We start from the raw sequence: 25,839 nt of genomic DNA on the forward strand, positions 1-25,839 counted from the left end.
GGTGCTGCTCCACATGAGGATTTTTGCCATGATAATGTTGGGTTAGAGAAACTATCCACAATGCTGTATTGTCATATCGGATATGTTTATTTTTTTTATTTTCTAGGCCATGTTAGCTGGTTTAGCACAGATGGACAGAGAGGATTCTGGGATTACATCCGCATTGCTTGTAGTAAAGTGCCCAATAACTGCATTAGCAGTATTGAGAACATGGAGAATATTAGCACATCAAGAGCAAAGGTCAGTGTTTTTGTAAAAGCAATATTGTGCAGGGTTATGCCCTTGTGTAAATCAGTCATTATGATTATAGAATGCAGTTAAGTAGTTTCTTTTTTTTTAAAAGGAAAAAGTTGATTCTACTAAATAGATTAGCAGATGCTGTCAGAGCAACATTTAAATAAAGGAACAGTATACAGTAAGCTCCTAAGTTCCCCCTAGTGGACGTTGCAAGAAACCATAAATGTGTTACTTGTATGATATTGTATTCTTAAAAGGGGAATAGGAAATTTTGCATCAGAAAAGCTGCTATCTATAAATTATATATGTTCTATTTTATTGAAGGGCCGGGCCTGGATCCGACTGGCACTTATGGAAAAGAGACTTTCAGAGTACATAGTAACGGCATTAAGGGATACGAGGACCACCAGGTCAGTAACAAACGCCATCTATAATACTTTAACTTGATGTGATGTTTTGTACGTTTTATTAACCATTCTTGCATCATTGCATTGAGGCCTCATGCACACGACTGTGTGCACAAATGGCTGGTAGGTTCGGTGGCTTGACTGGTTGTGACCGTGCACAATAACGCTCAACGGGGGCCGGGAGGTAGCTGTCTTTTTTGCTGCTGACTCACGGCCCTCATTTACGGACTTGTGCATGAGGCCTTTGTAGTTTTCCAATACTACTGTATGTACCACAATCATACCTCCACTAATAGCCAGAGCTTCACATTTCAGATTTGCTGGTGTAGGATGCATAACTTGAAATATTGAGCCTAAGCTTATGATCTGTCCCTATTAAAAATGAGCAATTTATAATATTTGTGTAATCTTTTATCATGTCCAATACAAATATGGGCCTTGTGACTTTGGACCAATAGGCACCAGGATGTGGTGATGCTTCTACCTCTCCCTCATTCATACCTAAAGTGTGTCACTGGCTTCTCCCCCTGTCCTTAAATGTATTCTATCATTTTAGCTGTAGAAGAAGGGCCAATGCTTATTCTCAGTCTGGAAAGATTGTATAATTACTTACTGTACTGTAGCTTAAATATCTATATATTAATGTTGGCAAGATATAAGCTCCTTAAGGACGCAGGTTTTTTTTGCTAATTTCTCGCTCTCCACCTTCAAAAATCCATAACCTTATCATTTTTCAGAGCTGTGTGTGGGCTTATTTTGTGTGTTTTTACTTCTGCTGTTATTTGTTATTCCATGCCATGTACTGGGAAGATGGGAAAAAAATTCCAAATGTGGGGAAAAAAAAAAAAAAAGTGTTTGCGTCACGTTCTTGTGGGCTCGGTTTTTACGACTTTCACTGTACTCTCCAAATAACATGTCTGCTTTATTCTTTGGTTTGGTGCGATCACTGTGATACCAAATTTATGTAGGTTTTATTGTGTTTTAATACATTTTAAAAAATTTAACAAATGTGTACGAATAAGAAAAAAATCTTTTTGCCATATTCTGATGCTAATGGATTTTCATGGTGTACGGAACTGTGTGAGGTGTAATTTTTCGCGAAATGAGCATGAACATTTTCATTGCTACCATTTTGAGGACTGTGCAACATTTTGATCATTCTATGTGATTTAAAATGGTGTAAAAGTCACGTTTCCGATATTTGGGCGCTATTTTCCGTTATGTGGTTCACCACCGGCAATAACCGTTTTTATATTTTGATAGATCGGGCATTTTGAGACGCAGCTATACCTATTGTGTCAGTGATTTTTACAGTTTATTACATTTTATATCAGTTCTAGGGAAAGGGGGGTGATTTGAACTTTTAGGTTTTTTACTTTTTAAAATTTTGAAACCTTTTTTTTTACTATCTTTTAGACCCCCTAGGGTAAATTAACCCTAGATGGTCTGTTCGTCCTTCCATATACTACAGTACTACTGTCATGGCAAGCGATTGTCTCCCCCTGATGACGTTTGGGGTAGTGACAATTGTCATCAAGGTGGCGGCACTGTGAGCCCCCTTCATACACCGCCCGCACCTGAGTGTGAGGGGGCTCATCGAAAACCCATTTGAAAATAAAAAAAGCAAACAAAACATTTTGGCTTTGGGTGGTTTCCTTTTGAAATCCAGTCAGGCAAGTGACAGACAACTGTTTCTTTCAGGAGATTTTATGATGACGGAGCCATCTTATTGCGTGAAGAGTCATCAGTCCTCACAGGGATGCTGATAGGTTTGAGCGCCATTGACTTCAGGTAAAAATCACCTGATAATGTTGTTCAATTAAATTTTTTCTGGCCTTTGGACTAAAACTCCTAATATTTTATTTCCTTGCAGTTTTTGCTTGAAAGGAGAAGGCATCGATGGGAAGACCCCTGCAGTCATAGACTACACCCCATACTTGAAGTTTACACAGAGGTGAGTATAAAGAGCATTCTGCCCTTTACCCGCTGCATAGAGCAGCCGAACTCTGTGCTATGGGCGGTACTAAATGAGAAATCTTTGTGCTCGGGTTCTCAGGTTACTCTTCTCTGTTCAACAGTCATTGCCATTTAGTCTCCATACTGGCTCCTGTACTGAAGATTATCTCATATACTGATTTAGAAAACCAAGTGCAAAGTTCTGCTCTAAAATCATGTGAAACTGATAATTTAACAGGTTGTGTAAAGGATGGCAGACATAGAAGCTGCTATGGGGCCCAACAAATAAGTTCCAGATTGTCTAGACTAAATTTTCACCTCATAATTAAAAAAAAAAACACAAAATGATGCACATTTTTGGTGCATCATAATGCATGCCCACTATGTGATGCCATTGCAAATTTTAAATGTGTCTGAAAACCCTTTATAAAAGTGGTGCAAAGCATTTTAGAGTGTTGTTTTGTGCAGATTATGACACATTGGCCCACATTTACTAAGCAATCTGCGCCATTGCAAACTTCCTACACATGTATTTATGAAGTGTTTCTGCCAGTATTGTGCCAGTCCGCTGTGACACAATACTGTGCACATAAATGGGTGTTCCAGTGCGTATTCGCCCCGTGCATCACATTTATGTTGGTAAGTCCAACATAATTATGGTGCACAACGCTAAACTGTGCTGGTGAACTCTGTGGGGTGCGCTGTCCGACGAGGATTCGGAGTTTCCTGCGATTCACTAAGATTGTACGTCCTATTTCCTGCATGTGTCGCTTCCCCACTGAATGTTAAATCCCGCACGTTGTCCAAATTCATCGGATCATACCACGGCCCACCCCCCGATTTGAAAGCCAGCGGCGTGTTACAAAAAGCCCTTCTAAATGCGGCGCACAACGGAAATCATCGGATATTCCAACGATAGTGCGGACCCTTAGTAAATGAGTCCCAGTGTATGCGATTTGGGCGCCTGCAGTGCAAGATTCATGAAAGTCTTGCTCTGGACTTCATTAATCAGAAGCACTCTGCACGATGATGAGGCAAACTGAAAATATATCTGCCCCAAAGTATACATAAGTCTGGAAGGTTCCTTGGATTTTCTATCTACAGTTTCATGTCCTGTGGCTCCCTGTCTCTATCTCTTCAGAATCAGCTCAGTAATGGGTAACAGCCGTCAACTTGTGTACGATCTGCCATCATGTACCGTTGCTTCTCTTGTCAGTTTTGTCTTCACTTAGTTACCTTTCTCTTTCTAGCTATGATTACCTAAGTGAGGAAGAAGATCGTGAGAGTGTGGGTGGCAGTAGTAGTGAGGATAGCTCCCCAGAACACCCCTATTTGCCACTTCTCACAGATGAGGAGAGCTGGTATAGCAAGTGGCGTAAGATGGAGCAGAAATTTCGTATTGTCTATGCACAAAAGGTAGGTGACATTTTAGAATGTACAATTATCAGAAAGGTTAAGGGCCAGTTCACATCAGTATTGGGCCACATCTGGTTTTGCTTCACAACACAAAGAACAGTTGCAAGTCATTCCATTATATCCTTTCTATCTGTAGTTGCCTCAGCTGGTTTTAGATCACTGATGCAAATAACTGAACCTAACAGAGCTATGAACTGGGTCTAAAGGCTCATTCACATGGCCGTTCATGGGGACGTACACGCGGCAGCAAATTTGTGGCCGCATATACCTCCCCATAGACGGCAATGGCGGCCCGGCGGATAACGCTTGTGAATGAACCCTAACACTGGCAAGGACCAAGGGCTGTATGACAATTGCAAGCCCCCTAGAAAAGAATATGTGGAATATATGTATATTTAATGAGGACTGTACCACATATGTACTACATATGTAGGTTAATATTAGGAGTAGTACTGTTTAGTGCCCAGGATAGAAAAGTAGTAGTAATATGCTAGATGCATACATGCCCTAGCGTTACAAGAGCACTTGGCAGCCATCTAAAATGCTCATATAATTATATATTCATAATTATTAATTAATTCATGATTAATTATCAGTCAACAAAATCTAAAAAGTTAAGTAATTACAAGATCCAGTTAGGTCTTCACATGCAAAGCAGTAAATTCCCATCATATCAATTAAAGAATAGTGGAGGGACATAAAAAAGGACAGAGAGTTTCAGTACATACTACTTAGTAAAAGAAAACCAAAAGGAAAACGGGCTCAGTGGAGTTTTAATAAATGCAACTTTTTTATGTTGTGAACTTGTTGCTGCAATTAAGTATTTCCCAATTTCCAATTCTACTACGGGGTCCCAGGGTCCAATGTTATATCCTTTTCCTCACTCATACAAAACATGAGAAAACATAATGTAAGTCGATTTCTTCAGGGCAATGTGTAACAATGCTTCCATTAGTAGAACCCTTTGTATATTCTCCATAAGGAAATGTTAATATTAAAGACCACCCTCAATTAAGACCCTAGAGTGAAAAACTAATTAAAAAAAAACATTTTGAGAAACCTTTTCTTTCTTGGACATAGCCCATTATACAAATGTCCTTCTGCGGGAGGTATATACAACAGACTGTCATTTCACCAGTAACAGCTGGTGGCCAGGGGTTTCTGAAGCTGGTACCACAACAGTTACCTGAGTGGACTTCAATTTATTTATGCTTTTTATTTGTATTTTATTAGAGTAATACACAATATACAATTGCAATTTTCATAAAGCAAATCACTAGCATAAACCCTGAATAAGCAGGGTATGCTGGGAGATTTGAGGTTACCACTGGAACTGGTACAACCTATGGTTGTATTTAAAGATTTATTTAGAATGTTTTATGACCTAAAAGTCTACAGTGTGCAGGTCTTACAGGCAGTTACGTACAAGATAGTTTTGTTCCAAAGTTGAATTTTGATGAAAGTCAGAACAGGTATAATTTGTAAGTGTAACTCCAGACAGAATTTTTGTGATCCCTAAATTTCAGATTGCCTTACGAAAAGGATTAACCGTAAAGCTTCATTGTAGACACCTTTTGATAAATCTTACTGTGACCAGTGCCACAATCAATGAAGAAAAATCAGTCAATGAGGAAACGCTGCAGTAAAACCCCTGTGATGACTGATGTAGTGTCTTGTTTATGGTAGATGATCTAATGAGGTTGTTCTCTCATTACTGGAAGTGTATCTGCAGATGAGGATGGCAGACCTCCTCTTTTGTTAGGAGTTTGGCATGGGGAGGGGGATTGGGTCATTTTATTGTCATTGATGAAGGGCTGTTTCCTAGTAGGGGGTTCCTTGACCTTTCAAGCATCCCTTGTATAGAAAAAGCCAATGAAGTGACTGTGTGTTGACATCATGATGATTTTTATGTGAGCTATCCATTATACAGTTATTGGGATATGTAATCACTTCTCGTTGTCTCCATTTACTCATAGCTCCTATTTTGTCATATAAAGCAGGAGGATGCGTAAGTTTCTCAGATATAGAGTGCACCCATACAAATACATCATTTATTTCTTTGGCTGTATTACAAAATATCTATAGATTACTGCCTACAAAAGTAGACATCTAGTAATTCCTTTTACCGAAAGTTGGCACACAAGGCATATGTCACCTATAGCAAATGTCGGACTAGGGTGCCTAGGGTCCACCAGTGAAATTGATTTTGGGGGCTCATATACTGCTACATAGAATTATTACCAACATCTGTAAATTTCTAGGCTCTATCTTCCAGTGGACAGGTCTTAGTACAATTAGACTGCAGGGGTGATGTCATCTCTTGTTATAATTGTTGGGAATTGTGATAAGAATTATCTCTGGCTTCCCGGCCTTTATTTTTTGGTGGCTGAGCTATCGTTAGGGATGTAAGTGTTAGCACCAACTCGCCAATTACAAAATGCTCACCACATTATTAAAATCTGCTCACCATAGCCATCCCCCACCCCATGGTTGCCATGTCACATACAGATGGCAAATTTGTCTCACTGACACTCCGAAAACAACACTACACATGCTGAGAGCTGTCTCACAATCTAGGTAGATAGTCATGACTACAGTGCTGATCAGGCACAGAAGTGCACCTCACAGGTGACATGTCTTCTCCTGGGTCCAGAAGTGCATGAGGACTTTTCCCTGCTGCAGAATTTTCCACCAGATGTCCCAGCAGCTCATCTCCACACTATACCCCTAAAAACAACATAGTCATTTACAGTACAATGTTACCTGGATAACAGAGTCCCATAATGCTCTAAAATAATATTTACCCACAACACAATTGACCATACTGTATGCTGTGTCCACAAATTAAATGTAACTCCCCATAACAAAATCAAGCTGCCCCCCACGCATACATCAAAAAGTTACATTGTGACCACTCATTATATGACAATATCTAGTATAGCCCCTGAATAAATACTGTACCCCTAAAATGTTAAATTCTCCTAGTTCACGTGTAACATCCATGCCAGCATTGGCATTGTCAGCGCTGTCCGCAGTAGGTGGCTTAGAAGGCATTGATTCTCCTCAGTGTTTTGTCTGTGTCAACTGTGGCTAGGTTGTTGCTGTTTTGGGACAGATTGAAATATACCCAGCTCTTTTGTAGCCCAGCCCTGTCCATCAATGGTTACTAGAGAGTCAGCTGCTGGGGGTGGCATCCAGAAACTCCTTTATATACCTGCTAACTTTAATTGTACCTTGCTGGTTCTTCTAGTCTCTTCATACATTTTCCAGATTTCTGCTCAATGTTACATTGCTATTCTTTTATATGACCTCTGCTATGTTTACTAGACCTCTCTTTAGTTATCTGATTCTGTGCTTCACCACAATCTTGGTTTTGACTAATTTCTTTTGGACTCTGCTAGTGTGTCTGTATCTGTTGTTTGTCCTTTTGTGAACACTGATCTGCCTCTGACTTTATCTTGCGCATCCTCTCTACCATCCAGCAGCTGCCAGACTAACTAAGTTTTCCCTCTCAACAGCAGGGTCTCTTAGGGTCTGTTAGCAGGCTCCTAATAGTGGGTTCACCCTTATTAGGGCAGTTAATCTGCAGTAAACAGGGCTATAGCCTGCAGGGGTGTCTGACCATTTGCACCAATTTTGGTTGTGGATGCGCTGTTTCTGGAAGATGTCTGACATAATGGGGCAGATTTACTTACCCGGTCCATTCGCGATCCAGCGGCGCGTTCTCTGCGGTGGATTCGGGTCTTCCGGCGATTCACTAAGGCAGTTCCTCCGACATCCACCAGGTGTCGCCGCGGAGGTCCGCCGGAGTTCACGATCCATTGCTGGGTGCAGGTAAGCGCGTGTCCAGCCACACTTTTTTTTTTTTTTAAATCCGTCGGATTTTCGTTCGGCCACGCCCCCCGATTTCCATCGCGTGCACGCCTGCGCTGATGCGCCACAATCCGATCGCGTGCACCAAAAACCCAGGGCAATTCAGGGAAAATCAGCGCACATCGGAAATATTTGGGTAAACGGCCGTAAAAATGCGATTTGGGCCCTTAGTAAATGACCCCCAATGATTTCATATTTGATTCCCCTATGTAGCACCTCCAAGTAATTATGTGCATATGTAATGTGTATGTATAATCCCCTCTCAATTCATATAAACAATACCCCTTTATTTGCATTACAGTGGACCCCCCGTAATTTTTTGTCACCTATATTGCCCCCTTCATTTAATTCACATTTAATTCGCATACCGTGGGCCTTTCCATCATTTTCTAGTCACATAGTGCCCCCTTCATCTTTAATTCACATATAGTAGGCAACTCACATTTTTTGTTCCATATAGTGCTCCCCCTCATTTTTAATTTTCATATACTTGTCCCTGTAATTGTTTAGTCACATATAGCGCTCCACCTACTTTTATAGTGGAGCCACCAAAAATTTTACATAAAATCACATGAAATGCACCCTAGCGTAAATGGTGGCTGGTAAAAAAAATAAATAATCATGTTTCGGGGTATTCTTACTGCTGCGGCATCAGGACAGAGATTTCATAGAATGTGATCACAATGCCACACTTCCTGGGTCAAAGTGGGACATGTATCGGGATGTGGTCCAACCACATCTTACTCAATGTCTATGGCATCTGCGTCTTGCCATGAAACAGATACCGTTGATGGATGTTGCTTCAGTAAAAAGTACTCAAATGGCCGATGCAGACTGCATTGAATGCTATTAAGATCAGTAACAGGGGACTTTAATGGAGACAGAGCTCCGTGCCAAAGAGACTGGTGCCTCCGGGCCAATTGGTTGATTTACTGGTCCACTGGTTGGTCAGTCCAAGCCTGCCCATACTCACTCCTGTTGTAAGAATTGGATGAATGTCCACTAATGGTGTAACACTTCAACACTTTTTTTTATTCATTATACCCTGCCCTTTTTACAAATGTATGCCATAATAATCTATAATGGCCACATATTTATTTTAATAAATCTATATAATTTCCCACACTTAAATTATTTGCATATATATAGGATAGGTCTCCATCCCCAAATTGATTTCACATTTCAACTGTGGTTCAAAATAAAGTAATAAATGGACTTCCCTTTTTAATGCTTTTGTGGTTCCCATCAGCTAGAGATGACTGAAGGGTGCAAGCAAAATCCAGATTTCATAAAGCAAGCTGTCACTGGCAGAAAGACTGGCACATACAGGGAAAGGCTCCCTATGGCATTGCTCTCATGATCAATTGTATCTGTGTCATAAGGACACAAATACAATTGAATTGAATTGTACATTTATGTGGATCTTTTTTCTTTTATCAGGAGAGACAGAAATTCACTGAGCTGTCAGATGACATAGAAGCTCTATGCAGAGGGGAGGGTGAGCAGTGAGTTACAGCAGCTATATCTCCAACTGGCAGCTCAGAGGCAAATGCAATTTACTAATAGACAAAGAGGAAAGTAACAAGCTAGAAATGTAAGATTACAATGAGACGTTCTTTTTTCATACACTGATTTATGCAGATTTATTCAAGGTTGCTTGAAGGGTGCCATGAACAAACAGCCGTGGGCAAAAGTGAAAACTCAGACTGTTGGTTTTGTTCAATCCTAAAGGGATTAGAATTTAATATGGGATTAGATGCAAGTAAAAAAGCAATGTAATCAACTTTTTTATGTGAAGTTTAGAACTGCAAGAGACACTTCTGCAGCTCACCATATCTTATTCTGCGCTTTGGTACCTCTTTAGGGTTACCTAGAGGAGCTGGTCCGTTTACGAGAGTCTCAGTTGAAGAATCTAGAAGCTGAGAATAAAAGGCTGACCCAAAGACTCACCGAGCAAGCGGAACAGAGTCTGCAAGAAAAGCACCAGCTGGAGGGAGTCATCCTTGAACTGCAGGAACAGCTGTGAGTAACACAAAGCACAAGAAATAATTGTATTACACAGAGCTTAACATTTATATCTACCCCTCAGTAGGGAATGCCGCCTAAGTACTACATAAAGAATCCATGCATTTAGCAGATTTTCTGTCCAGTCTTTTCTCACCTATATGACACTTTTCTTTTACAAGTCCCGTCTGTTGGACACATGATTGTTCATATCAAGCTCTGAATGGGCATATACCTTCATGGTGGTACAGATTCATCTGTGGTGATTCCTGATCTCAATATAACATACACTAACCATTCCTACAATTCTGAACCTCACCTTCTTATATGGGCTATGTGCCCACCTACCACTAAAATCTTATTGGATATACACTTATCATCCATAGATTTTTGACAACCCATATAGATATGGAAAAAATGCATGAAAAAACCTTTAAAAATATTATATGAACCAAGAAAATGAAAAATCTAGCCATAAAAGGAAATCTTAAGGGATATCTAAATCATAGATATCTAAATCATCATTTTGTTCCTTTCTTCTCCTGCAGTGAGCAGTGCATGGAGAAAAATTTCACTTGATAATTCAGCTATGGAAGGAGATAAAACTATCCAGAGATGGTTTTTAAAGAGTTTAACCATTATAACCTTAGCTGACAGAGTAAGTAGCAGAGGAAGGAATTTATACAAACTAAAGCAGGAACATAGGTAGGGAAAAAGGATTTTTTTTTCTTGATAACAGTAAATTTTGTCATAAACTTTGTCACCATTTATGCAATTTGGCTAAAAGTTTAGTTACACTTCAAAGTGGGTTTATCCCGGAAGGAGAGGAGGCGTACAAATAACATGGCATAGGTTATAATTGTTAGGGACTCTCTGATCATTTCTAAACATATAGGGCCTACACTTGTCAAGTCCCTGCCAGACAAACCCATCATTCACTGTGACATTGACATTTCATAACTAGAGCATTCTCTCCCTGTAATTCCAGCACTGGGCTACTCCCTTCTGAAAATGCTCCCATCAAACAGTTCAACTCAAGCATTGGGGCCCCTCTGGTAAACCAGTGGCCCTCCCTGGGCACCCTTAATGATAACAAGACATCTGTTAAGCCCTCGCTATACAGGAGGTAAGACACACACCACAAGACATCTTTAGTGTGGAAGTTCATTAATTATTCACCATATTTCTCATATCCTGATGAAACTCATCACAAACTGACTCATTTATAGGAATCTGCCACCTTTTATATGGTTTTCTTTCTGTCTTTACTGTTGTTTTGGTGAAATTACTTAGGCTTTATTTACATAAGTATTATAGGATATTAATGTATCTGGATTTTAAAGAGGACCTGTCATCCCCAAAAAACACCCCCACCAAATTAGGTCCCCTTAATCCCGTACCCAGCCCCTTTATATTTATTGAATTTATATTAAAATGTGTGTGTGCATACTGAGTTTTAAACGATCCGACCTCTGATCAAATAAGAGGTCGGATCGTGGTACAAGTTCCCTAGCAGTCGGCCGTATTCATGAGGGGGCCGGCCGACACACCCCCTCCACGCCCCTGTCAGTCAGAGGCCTGTAAGACTTGCCGGCAGCAGCACATGTATTGCGCAATCGCTGCCGGCTCTATGTGATGCGGCGCGCTGATAGCGGCCGCAGAGGGGCTTATTCACAGCGCTGGCCAAACAATAAACCAGCGCTGTAAATAAGCCCCTCTATGGCCGCTGTCAGCCCGCCGCATCGCATAGAGCCGGCAGCGATTGCGCAATACATGTGCTGCTGCCGGCGAGTCTTACAGGCCTCTGACTGACAGGGGCGTGGAGGGGGTGTGTCGGCCGGCCCCTTCATGAATACGGCCGACTGCTAGGGAACTTGTACGATGATCCGAGCTCTTATTTGATAAGAGATCGGATCGTTTAAAACTCAGTATGCACACACACATTTTAATAAAAATTCTATAAATATAAAGGGGCTGGGTACAGGATTAGGGGGAACTAATTTGGTGGGGGTTTTTTGGGGGGTGACAGGTCCTCTTTAAAGGGAACCTGTCATCAGAAATTGGCCTAATAAACCAGTATGTTGCCAAGCAGTTGCACAGCTTTTAGATCATATTTCTTTCATGATCCAGCTTGGTGGCATCATCCAGGAAATCAACTTTGAAGTTAGATATAAGTTATATGTATAAAGTCAAGGAGGCGGAGAGTTCTCAAAGTCATGCTCTCCCTGCCTGTAAACACCTCCTCCCATATAATTGATATCATGCACAGGATATCTGATGAAAGATATCCCTGGACACAGAGCCATTTAGACAGGGAAAGCTTGACTTCTGTATTAAACTGTCCGCCTCCTTGACTTCATAAAACCAATGTATACTTACTTCAAAGTTGATTTTCTGGATGATACCGCCACACTGAGCCATGAAGGAAACATCATCTAGAAGCTGCTCAGCTGCTTGACAACAAACTGCTAGTGTTTTTTTAGGCCAATTTCTGATGACTGGTTTCCTTTAAAACAGCAAGTGATTATATAGTCATCTGTTGTACTACATTTCGTTCTACCAGTGTTTCTTCTTCCCAGGCACAGCTACCTGAGCACAGAACATCTGTCTGCTGAGCTCAGCTTGAGCTCCGAATCCCAAAGGGGGGAAGCAAAACAAGATGGGGAACCATGGGGTCCTATTGGTAAGTGTTCAAACACTCTCTTAAGTATGGACGACATCTGCTACACAACTATAGCTCTCAGCATGTCATAACAACCACAGTCTGTCAGAGCATGCTGGGAGGTAGTAGTTTTGTGATTGCTGCTAGAGAATCAACCCCTTATTGAGGGTAAAAGTTCTTGAAAATCATTGGCAACATTTCAATAGCAATATTTTGGATTTTGGATCATGAAACAGGAACTTTAGAATAATCCCAATTTTTTTTCCATTTCGTTCTCCCCATTGGGAAAGTCCACAAACCTCCTCAGAATGCCTATTTTTGGTTGGGATTTGCATAATATCCTAATGCTTTTAGTGGTTCGTAATTGCCAGTATTGTTATTAAAAACTGAGACCCTTCTAAGCGATATATTTGTCATGATATTAATTTAGCAAATCTGTGATCATCATTTGTTACCTCATTTATCATCTCCTATTGAGCAAGTTCATTTATCCAGGGACCCAGGCGTAGCATACCTTTGGCTGGAGAGGTGTCGGGAAAAGCCCTTTGTATGGAAAAAGATGTCTTTTTTCCAGCGGTGACATGGAATGCTGTTCGTACAGCTAGAATTCTGCCGCCGTATACGTGTGTGAAAGGGACCTAAAAATATAAATGAGATCATTGTAAAGGAACACTGATCAAAATTGAAGAACACTTTGAGATACTTTCAAGTTATTGGTGTTAATCTGACACCTGGCTCTCACTGACAACAGGTTGCCCAAGAGAAGGGCCAAAGGGGTGACCCTATAAGCCATAGCAAGAGAAGTTAGTAGTTCCAAGTATGTGATTTGTAGAACATTGTACCTTTACAACATCACTAACTCATTCAAGTCCTCCCAAAAAGCCGGTTGCCCTCTTAAGACATATGCAAGAGAGGAAAAGACAATGCGGAGAATCTCTATGACTTCCGTGTGACTTAAATGTCACAGTGCCCCCAGTGTTGAGCTTTTACACTACACAACTGATTGCATGATCTACAGTAATTTCTGTTTTTCTGAAGTCATTGTTGATTTTGTGTTTGATGTATGCTTTTTGTTCTCAGGTAAGGACCCCACTCCATCAATGTTGGGCCTGTGTGGATCTTTGGCTTCTATTCCCAGCTGTAAATCTTTGCCAAGCCTGAAATCCAATGAATGCCTTGTCAGTAATAGCAGTGAGACGAGTCCTGCTGGAAGCCCCAGCTGAGACGTTCCTGCTAGACATTTCCACCACATTACGTTCCCGCTACAAGATAAGAAGCCCAGTCAAATACAATATTCCATTACATGTTCTCATGTATATGCACGGGCTCAGCTAGGACCTCCAACCGTATCATGCCACTTTATGAAAGTGAATATTAATCATATACAAAGGATTTATAGAATAGCACACTACTCCTAACCCACAACCCAACAGAAGATGAGTATATTCACAGGTGACCCGTTCTTCACACCTTTCCTTGAGGCAATTTGATTCATGAGCAATGACAACCTGAATGGAGACTCTGAATCCAATAATTTTATAATTTTGGCACTTTTCAGAAAGGCATCCAACATTATACAAGTGCTCAAGTTACAGAACTTCACCTACCATTCAAAAAGTCATATAAATATTTCCCCCCTCATGTCCTGCTCATGGACCAGCTGGAGACCCTCAACTCATGAACCCTGCAAGGGCAGAAGTTGGCTCCATTCCTTCATCTTTGACATTCATCATATGTTGTGTAAAACTGCCTTTTCCAGAGGATGCTGTGCAACTCTTTTCATTAAACTGATAAACTGTGTGCATTTGGTCAATATTTTGGGGTGAGGGGTTAAAAATATTAAAGCTGGATAACTGGAAAATATATAGACTGCTTGACAAAATCATGATTTGGACCTCCAGGGTGAGTTCACATCTCTGTTAGACATCGGGGTTTGGTTATCGATCGCATGCATGGAAACACATATTCAATCAGGCCATGTATAACGCAACGCTAGCGGCAAATGTGAATACCGCCTTAGATCTTCAGTTATTTTGAGCTAAAACAGTAGCAAGTCCCTAAGGTGTAATGGATAAGGTAAAATGGAAATACTTGAACCTATTTCGTATGGTGGATCTCTCCTGCTTTTGGCTCAATATGACTAAATGAAATAACTGAAGACCTAACAGAGATGTGAACTGTCCACTAGATGTACAAATCTTGTGATTATTCAGGAAGAGTTAGGCCCCTTCCACACTTGCGTTGCAGATCACGTCAGAGTTTGATCAGGGTGCGATCAGGGTTTGGTCAGTGAAAAACTGACATTTTGCATCAGAGTTCAATCAGTTTTCAGTCAAAGTTTGTTCAGTGTCTCAGTTTTTCATGCGCATTTTCAATGCAATTTCAGGACTCAGGACTGTGGTCTATTTTTTCTATGGCAATTGATGCGTGAAAAATACATTGCACTTGCATGTGTCTCAGAGTGCAATGCATTTTTGATGCATCTCCATAGACTTGTATGGTGCGTTTTTCACGCGCGTGACTTGCAAAAGTAGAGCATGGTGAGATTTAAACACGCGTTAAAAAAAGCACGCGTGTGCGCGTGAAAAAAAGTGCAAGTCTGAAAAGACCCATTGATTACAATGGGTCAGAGTGCAATGCAAGTTCTGCGCGGCAAAAGCACGCGCAGAAAACGCACTTGAAAAACGCAAGTGTGAAAGGGGCCTAAGGTTCCCATCTGTGTCAGAGACTCTGTTGTCTGTACTGTCAAATAAAATATAAAAAAATAGTCTAACTTTATAGTCATTGAGGTCAGCCATGTCTAATAGAAATGGAAATGCATCTACCCGATGTTGAGATTTGTATTTTCATGAACCACACTTCCATTTTATGGTTTTGCAAGTACATTTGGAACCAAAAACTAAATTGTTCTCCAACAGAATCCAAGCACTAAGAAAAAATGTGTCAATGTTAACCTGCCAGGAAGTTAACCAATAATTTTGATCATAAGTCCTCATGCACACGGCAGTTTGTGTTCTAGTCATTGTTTCGTTCATTGGACATGTGAATTACTGCTGGCTCACACACCAAGGTCACAAAGGCTTCCAACAATGGACTGTGGATCTGTTGTTTGCGGCCTCTGAAATTCACGTTTGTGTGCAGGGAAGCTTATTTTCTATGATATGACACACTGGATCAGGATGGATAAAATTAGATGTCAATTATTCCTATCAACGGAATAAATTGAAACTTAAAGTGCAAAATCTGTATTAGGACCAACAATGTTGCGGTCCCTATTGGGTACAGGAGCTGTTGATCTCAAATACCATGGTCCAGAGTCAACTACTACTAGCATATCTAAGATGTCCTAACCTATCAGTTTATAATTTTGCAGTAGATCCCAAAGAAACGTGACTCATCAGCCTATATACTCCTTAGATCCAAATCTTCAACATACATGTCATATGTCATATGTGTTGTAAGTAGTCCCTATTATGCATGGCTACGGTCGGTCGTCCTGAAAAAAACGGAGAGCGCTTTATACTTGCCTATAGGTGTCACTGCTGGGACAGTTTCCTTCCTTCTGGAAGAGAGCTATAAACTATATACTCTGGGTGACCTCTACTTTGTAGATAAGGAAACAACATAAATAGTGGATTCAATATTTGCCTCTATTATTGGAACTGCATGCTTAATAGGCAGAAAACATTTCATATTTGTCCATATAAAAAGGCTGAAGTTTATGTATCCGGTGCCTGCTGGAACAGCAGAGAGTTTACACTACTGGTATCTCTCCTATTATCAGCTTGTTCACACTCACAAAGGCAGCAATTGATAAGCGACTTAACAATCTGCCAATACAGAAGTTTAACCTCCTAGAGGGTCCCTTATCTAATGGTTAGTGCATCGAAAATGTTTTGTAGTACAACTAATAGACACCATTGACCTCTTTGAGCTTAACAGAACTTATATATAATTCCCTGGGGCTGAAGGTGGAGCCACTTTTTAAAGGAAATCTACTGTCTGATTCATACGTTATAAAGCAGCATCACTGATCGAATCCACTTTGAACCCTGATGCAGGATCTAGCCTCATAATAGTTTTATATGGTCTCCTTTTCCTAAAAATAAGCGTTTTCAAAAATATGCTAATGAGCTGCACGTTCACAAAAGGTCAAAATGTCAACACAAAAGCGCAATGAAGAAAACATGGCTGATTCTAACAAACTCCACTCCTGGGTGGTATTGCAATTAAGCTCCATTTATTTCTATAGCGCTGAGCCGCAATACTGGCATGGACAGATGTGGCAATGCTATTGGAAGAATCTATGTTTTTCAATCTATGGAAAACCCCTTTGAGGCCATATGCATATCAACAGTTCGTGGAAACTACGGACTGTATACCTTGTACTTATACGTCCCACATAAACAGCAATGTGCGCACAATGCCCTACGGGAGTGGTAACGTGGCACCGTACCGTTCCGTGAGAAAGATAGGACATGTCTTATGGAGAGGGGCGGGGGTGAGTGGCGCTCATCCCCTTCTCTTCTCCCCAGCGCCAACGTGTGCTACAGTACGGCGGCCACACGTTAATGTGAATGTAGCCTAACAGTAAGTAATGTCTGTTCCCGAGTGCAGCCCAGATGTGCAGTACATGTAATGCTGTTATATATTGATATCTGTAATCAATTAATTTTTTTTTAAACCAAAAAACATTTATTTATGCTTTGAAACACAGAGCGAAACATTTACATTGACATATTCCACATAGTGATATACCATAACATTGTCAAGTATGCATTATACACACATAACAAATCACCAACATCAACCCCCCCACCTCCCCCATAGGTCTGAACTTCTCATTTTATTGGCATAATAAATTATTCTCCAGAGGTACCTAGCACCCATGTTATCCTGCTCATATTCCTATCAGCCCTACAGATTGCCAACGTTCCCAACTCTGCAGTAACTGCGGTGAGGCCAGTCCTCCACTCAATCCACTTACTCCATTGCTTTTCAAATTTTTTAAAAGCCCCCCTCTTCCTATACACATGCATTTCAAGCTTAATCGTGTTATTTAGCATTTTCTTCACCTCCGTAAGGACCGGCGGTTCCTCATCCATCCAACGCTTGGCAATCGATTTCCGTACATAGTAAAGAATTTTGGCTACTGCTAGTTGTTCTGGCCTGGTTATGTCTAATTCCCCTACACAGCCCAACACAGATATTTGGGTTCGATAGGCACATTAACCGAAAACACCTTGTGTATCAGTCTACCCGCTCTTTCCCACAGGGGTTGTAGCATGGAACACCTCCAGAACATATGCATATCGTCCGCACCCTCCTCCCGACACTTCAGGCAGTACGAGTCTCCCCGCAGTCCCATCCTTTGCAGCACAGCTGGAGTACGATACACCTTATGTATAAGAAATTGTTGGGATCTCCTATGTGCCATGTTCAATGACAGTAGGGAGGGTGACTCCAACACTTCCCCCCATTCTTCATCCGTGAGGTCCCCCACCTGCACCTCCCACTTCCTTCAAGTATCAGCCATCTGATCTCCCAGCACCTTATCTAGAATCACTTTATATACCAGAGATATCAGGCCCCTCATATTCTTTGCTTTTGCCACCCCTGAAAGAACTCCGATAGAGGAGAACTCTATATCCTGATCTACAAATTGTGCCTGGATCGCATGTCTAATTTGCAAAAATTTAAAAAACATAGCCCTACTAACCCCAAATTCTTCCGTCAATTGTTGAAATGACTTGAGCACTTCAGCTGCATACAATTGATGTACTACTACTGCCTACCTACTGCCATTAAGTGTTTATATGTATCCCATACCTTTTGCGTAAGTTTAAAAGTCGGACAATTGCGTATCCCCCTGCCCAAGAATCCTGCTTCCAACGCTGCTACTGATTCCTGGGTTCCCAAAAAGTGCTTTACCACTCCTCCAAATCCCATCCTCCAAATTGTTGGCACTGCGCAGCCAAATAATAAACCCAAGCATTAGGAAGTGCCAAACGCCCCCTTATCTTTTGGCATCTGTAGCTTTTCCAGCCGGATCCTTGGGATTCCTCTCTTCCATACTAAATCCCTGAACAGGCTGTGGAACCTACGGAACCAGTATTTAGGAATCCACACTGGGGCGTTGTGTAAGGCATACAAAAGTTGGGGCATCAAGACCATTTTTACCAGGTTGGCATGACCCAGCGCACACATATAATTTATTCCAAACCACTATACATGCCCGCATCTCCTGTAGGAGAGGTGCCAAATTTAGTAAATTAATTTTTGATATATATTTATAAGTGCAGGATATTATGTGCTGTTTATTAATTGCTGGTAAATATATATGTGGCCTAGTCCTTGGCATCTATGTGTTTGCTACATTCTTGGTAGGTATATATTTTTGGTATAAGCATTGCAGGTATTTTCACTGGAGGGACATATATTTCTATATTTACAGCTGGGAGGCCTTATTGTAGAGGTTTCCATAGCAGTTGGCCACTTAGATTTATGTTTTATTATCTTTAATTTGGAGCATTTAATTTTTCCCATTAGGACCAGCCCTAATTTGGCCGGTTTGGGGGACAGAACAGTTTTGCTTGTCAGCCTATGGTACCAAAATGCCTCATCCTGGCCGTGACAGGACCTGTGCTGCAGTTCTGCTGACGGATCGGAGATCCTTGCATCACATTTCTGTGTAATGCAAGAACTCTCATCCTTTGCGATGGATGTAGTCCGTGGGATCGGGCTAATACACAGGCCCATTTACAGGGGTTGCACATGCTCATCTGCAGCCATCTTGTGGAAAAACCCTGAAGCAAGTGGAGAATTGAGTTTTTCTGTCAAATGTTGTAAGGGAGAAAACTATGTCACATATAATATAAGAAATACAATCAAAGCTTAGGCCACAGCTTATGAGAGACACTCGGAGAAGGGCTGCAGACTCTTCCTTGTTTATCTACTAAGAGTTTGTATGTTCTGTCCGTGTTTGCGTGGGTTTCCTCCGGGTCCTCTGGTAGGTTGATTAGATTGTGAGCCCCATTAGGGACAGGGACTGATTTGGCAAGCTCTGTGTAGCACTATATAAATAAAGGAATTATTATAATAATTTTACATATACCTGCAATACACAGCACAGCCACTATAAAAGTACAGAATTCCAGTGTATATTCCAGTTGATGGAAGAGACTGCTGCACTTTCATAAACCCTTTTGGACGCATACAGTTTGTACATTAAAGGGGCTGTTTTATGTAATGTGCATGTTAGGATGGTTTCACATTGGCATGTGTGCTTCGCTTCCTTTGTCTATCCATTGTGTTTGTTTCCATTTTGTCTCCGATTCCACGGAAAAAAACTCCTACTTCCTGACTCTAGTCAAAAGCCTTTCATTCATCTAAACCGGATCCTTGCACTGCGCTGACGATAACTACACTGAAACAGTGCTGTTTTTCTGGAATAGGTATACTTGAATACTGCGTTGTATCACTCGGTTTCCTCAGGCTGCATTCTACCGTGGCATTTTTGTCGCATTTTAAACACGTTTTGGCCAAGTTCCATCCCACTGGTTTTGGATACATTTAAAAATGCAACAAAAACACCACACGGGAATGCAGCCTGAAAGTCATGCTGGATGTTAAAGGGACTGTCTTACAAGGTAGCTCAAGAGTCTTTGTTTTCCTTATCCCATCCTGGAAAATGTATTTGCATATTTCCCACGTGGGTTCAACTCATTCTACTCATAGCCATTCAGAACATCAGGGTGTGGTACAAAACGTCTGTTCTCCAATAGTCCCTAATCGTGGGTATTCGTTCCCTTCAGCAGATTCTGTGACAGAGGCAAGAATACTGTACGTCTCCAATACTGTAAAAGTTTTTCGGGCCACGACCCTGGCCTGTGCTAAAGTACTAAATGCATGAAGTCCTGGTTGATCACTGGGAGGGGTGGGGGTGATCACAGGGGGATGTTTACTGGGTGTAAGAGACAAGCAAATGGGAATACTCTTTACAGTGCATACATAACATGTGCACTTCAAGTTTCCCTAAAACTGTAATCCTTGCACGAGACACCTAGTTGTGTTACATATGCACTATTCTCTCACTAAAAAGGATCCTCATTGCATGTCCCAGTGAAAGGTGTGCTACATGTACACCACTCCTACTCCTAAACAGTTACAGCGCACTTATAAGTGCATTACTCTTGCACTAATCTCATCCTTAAAAGCATCCTCTTTACATAGTGCACTTATAATTGTGTTACATGTGCACTATTCCTACCCCTAAACACATCTTCCTAGTACAGCGCACCTCGCGTGTGCACACTACTCTAAAGGAGTACTAAAAAGTATGTCCAGTGTAAGATACTGTTCAGTAGAACTGTGCACTGAAAAGTGCGGTTATGGGCCCAGGGGACGGACAGACAATGAGAGTGGGATTACATACAAGTTGATGAGTTATCACACAATGTGGGAATACTCAGGTAGGGGGTGGATGATGGGTGTATTGGTGCTTTACAGTACTAGGTCTCACAGATCACAAAGTAATCCTCTCTCCAAAAACTTCAAATGCAGAATGATGTCGTTGGAGAGCGGGAGAATACTTTGAATATGCAGGCTCAGTCTCAGATCACTATGACTGGTCAGTCTGAAGTGATCGATCCCAGCAGGCAACATGCACACATGTGTTGCAGAGCGGCTAAGGAAACCTACCATCAGGAATCTACCTATTAAGCCAAATCTTCTGTTGTCCGCCAGCTCCTAAAGCTCTGTGCAGTGACTCTGGCTTCAGTGCCGGGCTCAGCAGATGATCCGATTTGAGCATGCAGGAGGGGGGGGGGGGGTTGCAGAGGCTACTGGGGGTGTGGAGTAGCCTTTGCTCCCATTCCCCGGAGAGGCTCCTCCACGCCCTAGAATTAGCATTCTAGTTAAACTGTATATTAGGACATAACTGTGAACCTACCATCAGATCTACTGTAATAGGTAGATTCCTGATGGTAGGTTTCCTTTAATGAGTCGGTCACTGGCATTAATGATGTTGGATAGTGCTGGTCTGTAATTAAAGGAAATCTTCCATTTGATTTCATGCATTGTGAACAAAACATACCTTGAGAATGCTGTAGCTACACTGATGAGGAAACATATCTTGTTTAATCCCTGAACAGCGTGGTTTTGCTGTAAAAACTATTATAAAATTATTATAATGAGTCTCTGGAGCTCCTGTGGCCATCACACAGGGCACTGGGCGTTCTCCTTTTATCTCAATAACGCACTGCTCCAGCCTTGTCCCGGCCAGCATAAGCCTATAACACTGAATTCACTGGGGGACATTTACTTACAGTGTCGGTGTCTGCATTGGCTTTGTTACCGACCTGCTCTCGGTAATAAGATACACATTTAATATTGTGGAGCTGTGCAGAGACATTTCTGGCGCCGAGACTATTTTCTGTCCCTGGGACAAAATCTGTCCCGAGCACCAGAAATGTGTCCAACAGTCCCTACTAGACCAGTTTTCTTTTGGTCTACTTTCCGTCAGTTTACACCGCCCAAAAAGGGCTGCGACACATAGTAATTGTGTCTGAGTTTCCACTCCGCCAAAGCCACGCCCCTTTTCGGAGAACAGTCGGAGCAGACGGAAAAAGTCATTTTTTCTGTCCCCGACAGCTAATAAATAGGTCTGAGAGCAGAACATGTGGTGAGAGCGCCACAAAACTGGCGGAAACACCATAGTAAATGTCCCCCACTGTGTTGGTCCTGACAGGCAGAAGTAATCAATATCTGCACCATCCCCCAGCTGCTGTGTACAAGTGCAGGCAACTTTGTGTATGTGGAAGTAATATGCTTATGTAGGGCAGCCAGCCTGAACCCAGCTTTTCCAAGTTCCTGAATGACAGGATACTGGGAAAGCTGGATGATGTCACAGGGTCTTGGGAAGTTTTATGGGGGCGGAATCAGGCAGCCTTATGAACATTAGAGGTATGCATAATTAGGGTAAGAGCCTCGTTATCATAATTGTATAATTGTAAATTCAGCAAAACCGCTCGGTTCAGGGATCAAACAAGATATGTTTCTACAGCTTTCTCAATGTTTGGTTCACAACATGTAAAAACAAACAGTAGATTTCCTTTAAAGGCACAGTTTTGACCAAATAAAGCTACAGTCAGTGTTAGGTATTGGCCCTGAAGATCTGTGTAACCATACCTTAGTGTGGGTTGTTAGTAGCAGCAGGCCTGTGAAAAATGCATTAAAATTCCAGAATTATAGCTTGAATTGGTTCACCGCTCTGTGACGTGCCTCCAGTGAGCTTCTGCACATGCCCTCCTTTCCAGAGGGGATGGGCTGTGGAGAAGTTTCAATGCAAACAACTGCCCACTAAGTCCTGTTTATAAATCTGCCATTAGCTGAGCTACTCCGCAGCTTTTAAAGGGAAGCTGTCACCTCCGGTCAGCTAAATAAACCCCAGACAGTACCTTAGAGCACACTGTAGTCATCGCAATGCTTCTAATCCTCTTACTCTGCATTGCTGTTGTGTGATTAAAAAAAAACTATTCTTCTTGTCTATGTTCATTTATGCAGTCAAGGAGGCGGGACAGCTTTCCATGCCACTTAAGTTCTGCCCGCTTCCACACGGCTGTTCTTGCTTGAAGCCACAAATCAAAACCCTTTCCCCAGCTCTATGTCACTACACTCCGTTTCAAACTTCCACACATCGGCATGTGTGTCCGCAGCCGCCCCTACAGGTGCATCACACATGCGCCAGTGCTCGGCTGGCTAGATCTCAATCACACCAGCGCCTTGCACATTACAGGCGCCTGTAGGTACTCATTGCTTATCGTGCTTGACTTTGATGGTAGATTTCCTTTAGGCATAAAAATAATTACACCAAAGAGTGATATCCATGCATCAAATGCAGTTTATTGACAGTGAATACCATGACTAGACACTATTGCACCTTGTGCCTGAGCTCCTGTGGAACAAAACAGTGGTCTAACAGCTTTTCATTGTGAGCCAATGAGAGGTCCTGAAATAAAATAAAACCAATGCCTGCCTATAGCTGATATATTATTTGCTCCTACACAACTCAAGCCCACGCATTATAATTTCATGTATAACCAGAAATGAAAAGGAAATTATATATATATCTACTTTCGCTCTAGATTTACTTTCAAAATACGGGAACATTTCTTCCCGCAACCAAGCGATTACTGGTATATTGAAAATGTCACTTGTCTTAAAAAGGAGAAAATTCTACCTTAGCCAATTCTTGTGATAAGAAAACCTACAACAAAAAAATTGACAAATGGATCACAAAGTCAGCCATCCTTTTGGCTTCTGACATGGTAACATTACCAAGGGCAAAGTCTTATAACAGGCTTATTGTAGGATTCCCAAATCTGGTTCTGTCCTCATAGGAACCTGTCACCAGAGACCTAATTTTCACTAAAGACAGGTTGCAAAAGCCCATCAAACCTGCAGTGCAAAGATGTCTTTCTGCCTTTTTGAGCATTTTCATTACAATATAAGTGAGTGTGTTTTAACCTTCTTGGCTTCCTGAGAACATCATCCGGTGAGTCACAGGGGTTGGCTTTTGTTTGGATTCATTTAAAAAAAATTGTGACTTTTCTGTGCTGCTCACCCACTCCTCAGCTTTCAGCCCCCACTCTGTGCTTCTCTCTCCCCCACTGATGTCAGCTCACCAGGCTGTGAGCTCTGTCCCTGTGTGAGTGAAGGAGCAGGAAGGAGGATTGTATGGGAGCAGAAAGCTGGGGACTGAGGAGTGATTGAGCAGCACAGACAAGTCACAATCCAAAACAAACCTGGGACTCGGCACAGGATTCTGTCAGGGTGTAAGAAATATACAAATGTATTGTAATGCAAATACACAGAAAAGGTAGAAAGACATATTTGCACGGCAGCTGTAATGGGCTTCTGCAACCGGCCATTGGTGAAAATGAGGTCCCTGGTGACAGGTTCCCTTTAAGTTTACAAAGCTGAACTTCCAAACTAACAGCACTGTGATATAGGATCATTGGACCTGTGGATGAGACAGGACACCTATGTATGAGGAATTTGTGTCACTAGCATAATGGTAGCATGATAACCAAGCCAACAAAACAGCTGGATGAATGTGGTTTGTAGATATTGCTCAACATCCTCCCATGCGTGTGGTTTAACCCATTCCATGCCATCCCACAGGAACAACCATATGGTGATGTGTAACACATATATAACAACTGCGCAGCAGTTCAGATCTTTCCTTGCCATGTATGCCCGCAATGTTGGCAGTGAAAGGGTTAGATAACCCCAAGGTAAAGTTGCAGTCCACTTTGATCAAGGAACCACAGATTTTTAAAGGTCACATTTCGTATTTGGAAGATTATTTGCCATTCTCTATGCCATCCTCCAGTGGAGCAGAATTTGCCCACCAACCAATCTTAAAAAAAACAAAAAAAAAAAAAACATACAAAATGTAAAAAGTTGCAAAAACCATTTAAAAATCATTTTTTTTTGCATTCCCCATAAAAGATAGCTCTACATCATGCTGCACCTCTGCTTTGTAAGTGGATGTTATCAGGTTTTCATGTTATTTACATTGCCAAGAGGAATTCTAGTGGACCGGTACAATGCAGCTTTAACAATCATCAATAAATGGTCAGAATTAACCCCTTAAGGACGGAGGGTTTTCCGGCTAATTTCTCGCTCTCCAACTTCAAAAATCCATAACTTTTTCATTTTTCCGTGTACAGACCTGTGTGAGGGCTTATTTTGTGCGTAACAAATTTTACTTTCCCGTAATGTTATTTATTTTAACATGCCGTGTACTGCGAAGCTGAAAAAAAATTCCAAATGTGGAAAAATTGAAAAAAAAACGCACGTGCGTCACGTTCTTGTGGGCTCAATTTTTACGACTTTCACTCTTCGCTCCAAATAACACGCCTACTTTATTCTTTGGTTCGGTGCGATCGCGGTGATACCAAATTTATATAGGTTTTATTGTGTTTTAATACATTTTCAAAAATTAAACGAATGTGTACAAAAAAGAAAAAAAATTTTTTGCCATCTTCTGACGCTAATAACTTTTTCATACTTTGGCGCACGGAAATGTGTGAGGGGTCATTTTTTGCGAAATGAGGCGACGTTTTCATTGCTACCATTTTGAGGTCTGTGCGACATTTTGATCATTTTTTATGTTATGTAAAAAGGTGTAAAAGTCGCATTTCGGACATTTGGGCGCCATTTCCCGCCTCGGAGGTCACCGCCAGCCGTAACCGTTTTTATATTTTGATAGATCGGGCA

The 25,839-nt window shown here is 41.5% G+C and overlaps 1 protein-coding gene across 5 annotated transcripts in view; it reads left to right on the plus strand.

The window, feature by feature from the left end:
- RUNDC3A (RUN domain containing 3A) overlaps nucleotides 1-14,355 on the plus strand; it is a 41,747-nt gene extending 27,392 nt beyond the window's left edge. For 4 of the 5 annotated variants that reach the window (XM_072111339.1, XM_072111335.1, XM_072111336.1 and 1 more), the window contains 9 exons: nucleotides 107-240; nucleotides 562-647; nucleotides 2,346-2,435; nucleotides 2,518-2,598; nucleotides 3,851-4,016; nucleotides 9,754-9,911; nucleotides 10,882-11,019; nucleotides 12,473-12,576; nucleotides 13,636-14,355. In XM_072111339.1, the coding sequence (XP_071967440.1) occupies nucleotides 107-240; nucleotides 562-647; nucleotides 2,346-2,435; nucleotides 2,518-2,598; nucleotides 3,851-4,016; nucleotides 9,754-9,911; nucleotides 10,882-11,019; nucleotides 12,473-12,576; nucleotides 13,636-13,778 (1,100 nt within the window). In that variant the 3' untranslated portion in view covers nucleotides 13,779-14,355. The remainder of the gene's footprint in view (nucleotides 1-106; nucleotides 241-561; nucleotides 648-2,345; nucleotides 2,436-2,517; nucleotides 2,599-3,850; nucleotides 4,017-9,753; nucleotides 9,912-10,881; nucleotides 11,020-12,472; nucleotides 12,577-13,635) is intronic. The other variant, XM_072111340.1, reaches the window with a different exon arrangement.
- The last annotated feature ends 11,484 nt before the right edge of the window (nucleotides 14,356-25,839 follow it).

The sequence above is a fragment of the Engystomops pustulosus genome, chromosome 6 (assembly GCF_040894005.1).
Source record: "Engystomops pustulosus chromosome 6, aEngPut4.maternal, whole genome shotgun sequence".
In the NCBI taxonomy this organism is placed as follows: Eukaryota; Metazoa; Chordata; class Amphibia; order Anura; family Leptodactylidae; genus Engystomops; species Engystomops pustulosus.